This window comes from Rhinichthys klamathensis, unplaced genomic scaffold, assembly GCF_029890125.1.
Source record: "Rhinichthys klamathensis goyatoka isolate OS25496 unplaced genomic scaffold, OSU_Roscu_1.1 h1tg000111l_1, whole genome shotgun sequence".
Lineage (NCBI taxonomy): Eukaryota > Metazoa > Chordata > Actinopteri > Cypriniformes > Leuciscidae > Rhinichthys > Rhinichthys klamathensis.
In genome coordinates, this window is record NW_026606649.1 from 7,802,497 (window position 1) to 7,815,119 (window position 12,623).

The 12,623-nt window shown below is 36.0% G+C and overlaps 1 protein-coding gene across 1 annotated transcript; it reads left to right on the forward strand.

The window, feature by feature from the left end:
* Positions 1-3,818: 3,818 nt before the first annotated feature.
* On the forward strand, positions 3,819-6,573 carry LOC130087750 (uncharacterized). The gene is made up of 2 exons (XM_056254235.1): positions 3,819-4,616; positions 5,395-6,573. The coding sequence occupies exons 1-2, from the start codon at positions 3,999-4,001 to the stop codon at positions 5,719-5,721; spliced, it is 945 nt and encodes a 314-aa protein (XP_056110210.1). The 5' UTR covers positions 3,819-3,998; the 3' UTR covers positions 5,722-6,573.
* The last annotated feature ends 6,050 nt before the right edge of the window (positions 6,574-12,623 follow it).

Consider the following 12,623-nt stretch of genomic DNA (forward strand, 5'->3'; position numbering starts at 1 on the left):
TAATTGAATGGATGCTATCTTTTGAACTCTTGGCATGAAAACAAACTGAGGTTTCTACCCTTCTTTCATGATTGTTCATGTTTATTGCTATTTCAAAATGAAAATCAGTCACCAAATACTCATCAACTAGAGATTTGTAGCTTTCAAATGATATATAGTTTGTCAAGATTAGTTTAGGTTTAGTATAGGATATTACTGTTTTAAAAATGTAATGGCTTTGCCCACCGGTGGGCCTATTTGACATACTAAAATAAAAAGCATGGATAGTCAGTTAAAATAGTCACTTGCTAAAAAAAAAGGGAAGTGAGCCATCTAAAAGAGGCATACTGGCATTTTTTTTTTATTGCAAACTAACATTGTTATACATATAACATAAAAGAACTGAGTGACAGCAGTATGACATCAGCTAGTGGTTTATGTTGTAATACACTGGAGACAGCCCATGTTATTTCCAGCTTAGATGCATCCACTTAGCTGCCATGACTGGTCCATACCATACTCCTTCTGTGAAAGTTTTCAGGTTTCAGGCTATTTCCAATAAATTGCTTCAGCAATATCTGTATCTATTTTGCAAAGGTACTTGCTCTGTATATCTGTATTATTTTGAGTGGCTATACACTGTAGTGCCCCTGGAACAGACAAAAGTTAATTGCTGCTCTTGACATCATTTGTTGTCAATGGACTGCAGAGAGGAATTTGGACAGATGGTCAAGTGGAGCACAGTCCCTGTTAAGTGTTTCAGCATGGCCAACATGGACAAAAAGTACATTTGCTAATTAATTTTAGGCAAGATGCCCAGATATCTTTATATGATCCATCTATGTATTCTTGTATGTTGTTGGATTGATATTAGCACATAACTGGAATATTCTTTCTTAAACAAAACTAGGCCAACAACATCCAAACTGTTTTATATATTTGAACATTACAATCTGCACACAGCATATTGTGTTGTTTTTATGATTGTTTTTATTACTATAACTATCTCGTAACAAACCCTGCAATTTTGTACATGCTTATTTTTGCACATATGACTACTCTATATCTACTATATTTGATCTACTATTTATTTAATGCCCAGTATGTAGCTGACCAGGTTGTATTCTGTATAACTATGTGACAAATAAATAAATCTTGAATCTTGAATATCATATTCCTTTTTTTTTTTAAATCAGCATAAACATGTGATTATAGGAACTGAAAAAAACGTTTTCCATAGATGACATTAATGTTTATCGCTCTGTGACTCACATCTGCTTTAATCTAAGTTTAACTTTAACTTTAACCAGTTTTTCAACCATTTTTATCCAGCTCACATATTTAATCACTGCATTAACATGTCCCTTCATTTGTCTCTCATGTTAACTATTTTTCCTACTGTACCAACACAAAACTTTCAATTTGATTAACATGAGCCACTACCTGAGATGTAACTCCCATACAGTGTTTGTTGTAATCTTTGTATTTGACTAATGGATGAGGCTATGTCACTTCTGACCTTTACACGCAAATACCCATTAGCACCAAAGACTGATGTGTCAAGCAGAGAGTGTTATAAAAAGTTTACCTTAAAGGTCAATTATTTATATTTCTCACAAGTGTAGAATATGCATGGTATAACAAACAGAACACCAAACTGTGGCAAAGAACAACAGTATATCTCATTCCAGAGGAGTTTATCTAAAAATAGAACTGAGTATAACTGCACAGCCTAGCATGTCTCAGACTGACAGCACAGTTTTTCAACATGATGGAGTGCTGTAGATTAAATCTATGCTGTTTGTTTATTCAAAGACTGATGGCCTTGTAATCATTTAGGGCTATGTCAATATCACACATCATGTCAGTGTAATGTGTATGTTTACCAATATTGATAAGCAGCCAATAAAAAGAAGCTTGAAGGACGTATAATAACCCACACTATGGGAACCATCTACTGCATGCAATGTGCGGTTCCAGAGAAAGAAGTGTAAATGACATGCGAGTGCTTATGTTAAAAGAATACAAATTAATCACTCATGTTTTGCGAATATATATGCCATGTTATCATAAAATGGTCAAATTATCTGACATAAAAACATTTTTATGTATTTTATATATACAGTATATACTGTGGTACTTTATTTGGTGGACTTTTTTTTAAGAAATAATAAAATATTATGTCCAAATAGATAATAAGTTAAGCGAAGAATTGCATTGTTTTAATGAGGATTTTTTTCTTTATTACGACATGTACACACTTTTTTTATTTATTTATGTCCTCCAAATATATAAAAAATAATTGTATTTCAGAAATTTTTATTTATTCATAGAAGAGGTGTATTCAAGTCATTGTATGTATGAATTACATTTATATTGCAATTTAGTGACAAATAAATAGAAAAGTAAATATCAAATAAAAAATGTGCTGCTCACCCAGTAGTTTGCTCAGGTAGATACAGTATGTACTAATAGAAAAAGAAAATGTGGGTGATTTAACCCTCTGGGGTCGGCAATCACGCCGGCGTGATCTGCTCGCTTTTTTTCTTATCAGTGCAAAAGAGATTCAAAATACTCGGTTTATTTTGATCTTACATTTAAGTGTTATACATCATTAGATCCTGTTAAGTTTCTATTTTTTTTTTGTGGATACTCACAATAAAAACAAAGTGTTGTGCTTTTCACCAAATAAAGAAAAACAAACATGATGCGAGTTCTGCGTTCTCTCTGTCAGTGAAGTCCATTCTGAAACGCGTCCTAAGATTAACTGTAACTCCGCGATTACTTGTCACACAGGCACGAGAGATTTTTCTTTATGAAGCTTGAAATCTCTTCTTTTAAATGAAGTAATTTATATAAAAAAACAAATATTCTCAGTTTATGCAATCTGTATGAAAAGAGAGTGCTGTCAGTATTTTTTTCCACAGCTCATTACACTTCATTACGCGTTAATCTGACACGCCCACGGAGGACGCGCGCTATTCAAACGCAAATGTCGAGGCAAGCCATGACAATGCCCACATCAGCCGTTCCACCGCGGTGGTAAAATGTGTGGTGTATTTGCTGCCTTTTACCGCTAAGAGGCGCTACAATCATAAAAGTGTTCGTTTATTCCGGTTTATTCTCCCTAATGCGTAATCTGCTGCCACACCGCGCTGATTCAGAGCGATTGAAAGCTGGTAGCAGATGAATTCAACAAGTGAAACGTAGCTAAAATAATTCATAATCACAATACTGAAATTAGGCTACTGAAATGTAATTGAATAAATAACACCGAAAACACCTCAGACCCCAGAGGGTTAGTAGCCCTGCCCTACTACAAAGGCTTTGAGTGCACGATTTGAGTGCCTGGATGTGGAATTTTATCTCTTGTATGCGATAGGATCCTACGGAAGCGTATTGCATTCACTTGAAAAAAAAAAGTACTCTGTTTTTCTGAATTAACGAGTTAATTATCTCAGAATTACGAGATAATTTTTCATGGAAAAAAGTTTTTGCTCTGTTTTTCTGAATTAACGAGTTAATTATCTCAGAATTACGAGATAATTTTTCATGGAAAAAAAGTTTTTGCTCTGTTTTTCTGAATTAACGAGTTAATTTTTCATGAAAAAAAAAAGTTTTTGCTCTGTTTTTCTGAATTAACGAGTTAATTTTTCATGAAAAAAAAAAGTTTTTGCTCTGTTTTTCTGAATTAACGAGTTAATTTTTCATGAAAAAAAAAAGGTTTTGCTCTGTTTTTCTGAATTAACGAGATCCTTCAAATCCTACCAGGAGCTCTTTTTTAGCTGGATTGCATGGAAGTAAACATGTCCCGCCTTTCAAATGTAATCCGGTTTTATTTTACTTTGGGTTTGAGACATTGGGAGATACTGCTGTCTTTAAGTAATATAAATGGCATTGTTATTAGTGCGTCAACATTGCGCAGACACCTCAAGACTTTGCGCCTGTTCAGACGAAAAGAACATTCTGATCTGCTGGACATTGCTGTGTTTCTCCAGGATCAGTTGAACCGATATGGTATGCTTCACGGATATAAGATGATGCATCTGAAATGCATTCAGGCTGGCTACGTGGTGACACAAGAGACAATCAGGCAATTGTTGAAAATACTGGATCCCCATGGAGTGCAACTGAGGCGCCGGAATCGTCTTCGGAGACGTTTGTATCGTAATCCAGGCCCGAACTTTTTATGGCATGTTGATTCATATGATAAACTCAAACCATATGGGATCTGCATCAATGGTGCAATCGACGGGTTTTCACGAATGGTGATATGGCTACATGCATACTCTACAAGTAGTGATCCCAAGGTCATCGCTGGATACTTTATTGATGCGGTGTTATCAAGGAATGGGACAGCCACTCGAATTCGCTCAGACTTAGGGACAGAGAACTGTTACATTGAACAGATGCAGATGTTCATAAGACATGATCATACGGATGATTTTTCGAGAAATTGCTATTTGTATGGCTCAAGCAATCATAACCAACGGATAGAGCAGTGGTGGGGATTTTTGAGGAAACAGCATGCACAGTTCTGGATCAACCTATTTCAAGATCTAAAAGATTCTGACGACTTCTCCGGTGACTTCCTAGACAAAAGTCTAATACAGTTCACATGTCTTGAAATAATAGAGGTAAGAAATGCGCTTTAGACATGTATATTGTGTTTTGTTATTCAGCTACAGATTTTGTCCATACGCCAAAATGTTGTGACATGCAGCATAATTATAATAATAATATAATAATTACATAATAACAATATAATAACATAATTATCTAATTTCATAGGTCTAACAACTGTTCCATAACAGAAGCAAATGGTCGATAACCATTAGCCTAGTTATTTAATTAGATTATTAAATTAATTTGTAGATCACAATTTTTCCTACATATAGTTGACTTTTTAAGAGATAACTGGATCTCAGTATAAGTAGTTAGAATTAGCAGCAGCCTACATCTACAACAATAAAATCAAATGCAACACAAACATTAATGCAGCTGTAATATTAATCCTGTTATATTGATGTTGCACAAACTGCTATTAATATTAACCCAAAAACATCATAATAGTAAAACACTGACTAGGAAAATTTACCGCAATATGAGTAGCATACTTTTATTCATTACATTCTGGTACTTTTATGTACATTTTGGTGAAAGAAAATTGTTTCTCTGCATTAGTGGGACACAGTATGTGGGGATGACTCACTTATCTGACCCTGATCATATAACACAAATCTTAACATACAGAGATTTATTGTTTTCAAATATAGAATTTAACATGCATGAAACGGTTTGAGAAACGGTTCTACTGTATCATACTGGACCATAAGCATTTATTTTGCCTGCAGGTGGTATTGCAACGGTGTGGACTAATTTTCTTACTTTCCCACTCTTTTTCTTTATATTTAGAGAGAACTGCAGGATGTTGTTCACCTCTGGAATACTCACAGAATTCGCCCATCCAGAAATGCTGTGTCTCCAAGTGGACGTCCAGTGATGATGTACACCCTACCCCAACTTTTTGGTGCTAGGGAGTACCTTAAAGAGGCATCCCAACAGAAGATACAGGCTTGTAGGGAGGAATGTCGTGAGAGAGGACCATATCCCTGTGATAATACAGTGTTTGACATTTGTTGCCTTGCAATGGCAGAAAACAGTCTTCATCCACCAACCTCTCCAGAGGAAGCCATTGATCTTTACATGTTCTTACGTGCTTACATACGTACCCAAATTTAATAATCACAAGTTATTCTACTGGATCAAATGACTGAATGTGAGCACCCACTCATAGCCAAAAAAACAACAGAATTGCAGTCTGGACGATATACCATGACACTCACTGTAAATGTTTGACAGAAGTACTGTGTTTAAGCAATCAATAATAGACAACTCTTTCATAATTGACATTTCCCAACTGAGCTCCATATCATCTCTTTTTATTCATCATTATGTAAAAAGTACATCTCAACCACACAACTGGGAACAATCCTGTAACTGCAAATGAAAGGTATCACATGTTGTCAAAAATGGCACATTTGTCCTTATGATGGAACTATTTCGTATCACCAGATGTGGTCTGACACACTTTGGGCTCATTGTAAACAGGGCAACCATGATGTTTGGATGGCCTTTAAATCAAACATATTATTGTATCTTGTTATTGTGTGTATGGACTTTTACACAATTATTTGGCATCATATAAATACATGGTAAACCAGTGCAGTACAAAAAATTTTCTCCCCAGTGTGATTTACTGTGTATGTAGGAAATAGTCCTATTTGGTAAATTTGGTAATGTAGAGATGACGGTTTAAATATGTTGTCTAAAGAGTGCTGGTGAATGCAAGAACTGCAGTGCAGTTGTCAAAACTCAGTAATTCTACTGTGTGAGACAAGATCCATGTGTGTTATCTGCAGTAAAGACCGATTTGTTTGAAAACATCTGTACAAAACTAGAGAGAAACCTGTGCTTTTTATTTGTAAAAGGCAGAACACCTTCTAATGTACAGTACTGTATGTTAGAACAGATTTCCAAACACTGCCAATAATATTAAGATTTAACATGAGCTGACATTACCTCAGGGTCCAAGTTAATTATAATTTCTCAATGAAAATGCAACTTTACAAGAACATTTCTTTTAAATTGTCTGAAAAAGTATGCTCCTAAACTGCTAACAGAAATGCTGGCTTACATAAAAGTACATTTAAAATATTGGTACATGTATCTAAATCACTTAAAAATGAAAATGTATCCACATGCATTTATAACTTTGTGTAAAAGACTTACAATTGTTTTTTGGTTAAGTGGACCTTAAAGTATATTAACAAAATGTTCAGCCACTAAATATGTTTCTACAGGCAGTTTAAAGGGATACTCCACTTTTTTTGGAAATAGGCTCATTTTACAACTCCCCCAGAGTTAAACTGTTGAGTTTTACCGTTTTTGAATCCATTCAGCCGATCTCCGGTTCTGGCGGTACCGCTTTTAGCATAGCTTAGCATACATCATTGAAGTGGACAAGACCATTAGCATTTAAAAAAAAAAAAAATGACCAAAGAGTTTCGATATTTTTCCTATTTAAAACTTGGCTCTTCTGTAGTTACATCGTGCACTAAGACCGACGGAAAATGTAAAGTTGCGATTTTCTAGGCTGATATGGCTAGGAACTATACTCTCATTCCTGCGTAATAATCAAGAAACTTCACTGCCGTACCATGAGAGCAGCAGGCGTAATGATATGAGGCAGCGCCTGAAAATAGTTCCGTTGTGTTGACGGAAGGTGGCCTATTTGTCATATCATTACGCCTGCTGCTCTCATGGTAGTTTAACATTACCTAAATTAGCCTACCAACTGCAGTTGATGGTGTAACTTAAGTTAACGTAGTTAGTAAAAAATATGCCCGTAACATTAACGTTAGGCTACATGTTTATAAACAGCTAACGTATTCTAACCTCGTTTTACATGTCGTCAAGCGAACAGTTAACTTAGCAGACATCATTTGGCATTAACAGTAACAATAATACTATAGTAACTATAATAACTTAGCTATCTTACCTGCACTGAACCCATGTAGGCCTGGCACTATTGTTGTTGTTGGAGGGTCAGGCTGATTAGCATCAGTAACTGTGGACGTTGGTGAGAGCTTCTCGCAGGATTTTGAGCGATCTCGTTAATTCAGAAAAACAGAGCAAAAAAAAAAAAATTTCATGAAAAATTATCTCGTAATTCTGAGATAATTAACTCGTTAATTCAGAAAAACAGAGCAAAAACTTTTTTCCATGAAAATTTATCTCGTAATTCTGAGATAATTAACTCGTTAATTCAGAAAAACAGAGCAAAAACTTTTTTTCCATGAAAAATTATCTCGTAATTCTGAGATAATTAACTCGTTAATTCAGAAAAACAGAGCAAAAACTTTTTTCCATGAAAAATTATCTCGTAATTCTGAGATAATTAACTCGTTAATTCAGAAAAACAGAGTAGATTTTTTTTTCTCAAGTGAATGCAATACGCTTCCGTAGGATCCACCTACAATTGTTAAAGAATATACAGCACTGTGAAAATGTCTTAGAAACATTAGAACTTTCACCCCAAAACAACGGTTTTAAGCCAGTTATTAATATATTTAGCTGTAGTGTGAAAGTAGGAAATATCAGTTTACATTTCCAAACATTCCTTTTGCCATTAATTGTAATAATCCAGTGAGATTTTTGTATGCAAGGAGTCTGACAACAGCCGGTATGCTCCACACAGATATCTGATCTTACTATAATCGAGTCCATCTGGGATTACATGAGGAAACAGAAAAATATGAGAGGCAGACTAATTCCAGAATAACTGCGGCAACGTCTCCAAGACGCTTGAGGAAATCGACCAAAACACACTACTGTGAAAAGTTTTAGGCACTTGATGCTGCATGCTGAAAATGCTGTAAAGTGAGGATGCTTTCAAAAATAATTTCATAAATAGATTTTATTTATCAATTAACTTTTATTAACTTAATCAAACCAATATTTGGTGTGACCACCTTTAGCATTAGCGTACACTTATAGTTTTCAGGGAGATAGGTTTCTTCAAGCATCTTAGAGACGTTCTTCTGGATTTAGTCTGTCTCAGTTTTTTCTATTTCTTCATGTAATCACAGACAGACTTGGACCCCGTTTACACCTGGTATTAAAATGAGATCTGTATCAAGATAAGTTATCCGGATAATAAGTGTTCTGATCTTACCTTTGCGTTTACACCTTGTATTTTTAATGCGTTCTCGTTATCCACATTGAGTTCGGATCTCTGTCCTCCAGAAAAAAAATGACGTTTGGCAGGTACGAATGCCATCACGTCGTACGGATTGCGTTTACACCTAGTAAAGATCCGAACACAATGCGAGCCAGACTACCTCCAGATGTGGTCAGGCAGATCCGATCACAATCCGATCACAACGTATTTACACCTTGCATTAACATGCGTTTTTTATTATCCGGATAACTTATCTGGATACAGATCGCATTTTAATACCAGGTGTAAATGGGGTCCTGATGATGGTGAGATCAGATCTTCGTGTGGAGCATACCGGCTGTTTTCAGAGTCCTTGTGCATACCAAAATTTCACTGGATTATTACAATTAATGGCAAAAGCAATGTTTGGATATGTAAACTGATATTTCTTACTGACACACTACAGCAAAATATATATGGGGGTGAAAATACTTACATGCGTAAGACTTTTGCACAGTACTGTATGTATTAAAATAAATAAAAATAAAACCCTTAGACTGCCATTTCAAAATAGAGTCCTCCTGTAGTATAGGGAAAGACCACAATGCACCCCCTTTGGACGTGCATTCTCATTCTGTCCATGAAGTGCACACCTTGTCTGGCTGGGCATTTGATGTGACTGTGACACAACAGGCAGCCAGTACAATAGATAGAGTTGAAAGTGGGGCTACTTTCTGCTACACCCAATTAGATCTGGAATCCATAGCCTCATTAGCTGCCCCATGCTGGAGGAAACCACACTCCCCAAACATGCCTCTGCTCCTACGAGGCTCTCTCACTTTACATTGCGCTTCCAATTACCTTGTGAAATGTGGATGGAGTGCAGGCCTGGCGTGTGTATCTAGGTGTCTGCTTCTGTGTGATAACCCTCAATGATGCTGTATGTGGATTTTAGCAAGAGCAAAAACCAGGCTGAAATACAACTAGGCATTTAAATGTCTAAAAATGCAGAACCTGATTTCACCAAGTGCATCTTTGTTGATCCTGAAACAACATTCCAATGATCTAATCAGGTTTTGCACAAACACGAGGAGTCCATGCCAGCTTGAGTGTGTGCTGCAAAAGGGGAATCGAACACTAAGGAAATTATTTATTTACTTTTATAATTCAATTAGGGTTAAAGGCATGTTCACTATCACTAGCAGTGTTGGGGAAGTTACTTTTAAAAAGTAGTGTTTTCTCGTTACTCGTTACTTCTTAAAAAAGTAATCCGTTACTTTACTTAGTTACCCCCTTTGGAAAGTAACTTTTTATGTTACTCGTTACTTTTACGTTACTTTTATGTTGCTTGACTTTGGGCAGAACCCAATATCTGTTCCTAAATGTGTAGGCCTACATAAAATTCTACCATGAACTCTACTTGATTCTATAGTTATATTCGTTTGAATATGTGTGCGCAGGTTTGTAATTTCCCTACCAACCATGCCTAAACAAACTACTTGTCTTGCCTATAAATTTGATACAGAATTTGATTTATCACTTCGGGGTACGCGAACCGGATTTTCAACAACGCTTTATCTGTAGAGTGGGAAAGGGATCCTCCATAGGGAGAGGATAGTTGACACTTCAGCACTGCATTGTCATCGGGTCCAGGCGAATCTCCTTCGTCAGATCTGGATCCGGCCTGGATCCGGCATGCTGCAGGAAAACCTCGGGATAAACAAAGACACTAAAGTTAGCGTAGATGCCATTCTTCTTATGATGTAACGAGTACATCTGGATTTAAGGGAAGTGTTCCCAGTTCCGGCTGACCTAATCTATGCAGCCTAACATTGAATTATAGAAGTCGATAATGTATTATGTGTATGCCAGGCAGTGTTGGGGAAGTTACTTTTAAAAAGTAGTGTTTTCTCGTTACTCGTTACTTCTTAAAAAAGTAATCCGTTACTTTACTTAGTTACCCCCTTTGGAAAGTAACTTTTTATGTTACTCGTTACTTTTACGTTACTTTTATGTTGCTTGACTTTGGGCAGAACCCAATATCTGTTCCTAAATGTGTAGGCCTACATACAATTCTACCATGAACTCTACTTATTGAAAAACTAGAAAAAAAGATAGAAAAATTTTTGAGATAGAAAAAAAATATATATTTATTTAAATAACATTTGAAAAACCTGTATAAACTGAACACCAAAGCACAATATTAACTATTGAGCGGTGGTGACGCGTTCATGAAAAATGTCACAAAGAACCGGCAAAAGAAATGATTATGAATATCGAATATCAAATATAGCAAGGAGACATTTCAATTGTTTATTAATAAACAAGTGTTTTCTTTGTCAGTCAGCGTCGGCTGCAAAGATAAAGTTGACGATGCTGACTCGCAATCTTCACAGTAGTGAACGCGCCAGAGAGAAATGCACATTTCATATGGATTACATAAGCAGAGAGTCTGTTTTCTCTCGTTTTGAATAGTTTTGTTTTAAAGTACACATTTCAAGCTTTCTATATATTTCTCAGATCTTTGAGGCAAGTAGCTTGCGCTAAGTTTAGGTTCATTTATGAGACGAGCTCAGTCCACGCGCCGGCACGGAGCTCCTGAGAAATCCTGATTATATTGCCTGCTATATTTACTGCTTATTTATTAAAGACAATTGTTTGATGAAACACTGATTAAAATTAAGATACAATTAATACAAAACGAAATTCACTTTAAAGAAAGGCTTTCTACAAAAACAAACTTAATGAAGTGGTCAAAATCATGTCTGCCCACTCCATTTGTCTCCCGATTGCACATCTTATGCTCTTACTCATGCTTTTCACTTTTCATATAATCAACATTGATGAAATTAAAAAATAAATTATTTTATTTAAACATAAATATGAAACTAAATCGTTTTCTTTAATGACTAGGCTACAACACGCAGGTCTATACAGAGAAATTTAATATCGGAGCGGGATTTGAGCGAACGCCGTCTTACTGTAAGCATGTGGGGGTAGAGGTACGATTTTCGAGCAATCATCGAATATTATTTTGCTTGATATGCCAATCCTTAATATTTGGTGTTTTAAATGCCTGTTTGAGGTCTCTGTGAAAGATTTAAAGCAGTATTTTAGTGCCGCTTTCAGAGCGGTCAAGTCCGAAGAACTGTTACGTCCATATTGTTTCTTTCCTCATACACGAAAAATTCAATACAATTAATATTTTATGTTCTGTGGAGAGCCAACCCTTCTTCATCCGGTGGGAGTATTACTTTTGGTTTGCGCAGTGTAATTCACAGAATTGATTGCTCTGCTACCAGCCTCTGTCACGTACCATGTGGAGCTTGTGACTATTGCAAGCGCACAGCTGAGGAGACACTGTTGCTGTCAAATCTGTCCATGGGAAAAGTAACGTTGTGCGGAATAGAAAAAGGAACTACGTTTCGTTACCAAATTCTCAGTAGTAACGCGTTACACTACTTTTTACCCGAAAAAGTAGTTACGTTACTGTAACGCGTTACTTTGTAATGCGTTACACACAACACTGATCACTAGTGATTTTCAAAGAATCCTGATTTTGCCGAGTTAGATGCGTTCCTGGGTCAAAATATTTAGTTGATCCTGGAACAACATTCCTGTCCGGAAATGTTATCCTAACCATGTCCCTACCTATGCACGTAACTCCATACCCATAAGTTATCCCTAAAATCAGAAGGAAATGATAGGTGTATTACACTGATGTAGAAGCATCTAACCCTGGTTGTAAACCTAAACTTGACACAAACTCTAAACTGTCCTTTAAATCTGAGCTTGGTTTCTAAAAAGCATCCTGTTTGCTTCAATAGAAGCAAGGAGACTGACCTTTTGTACAAATTAGATTAATATTGCACAGATTTTATTATTTGATTAATGACAACAACATTTTAGATTTGTTTTCTTT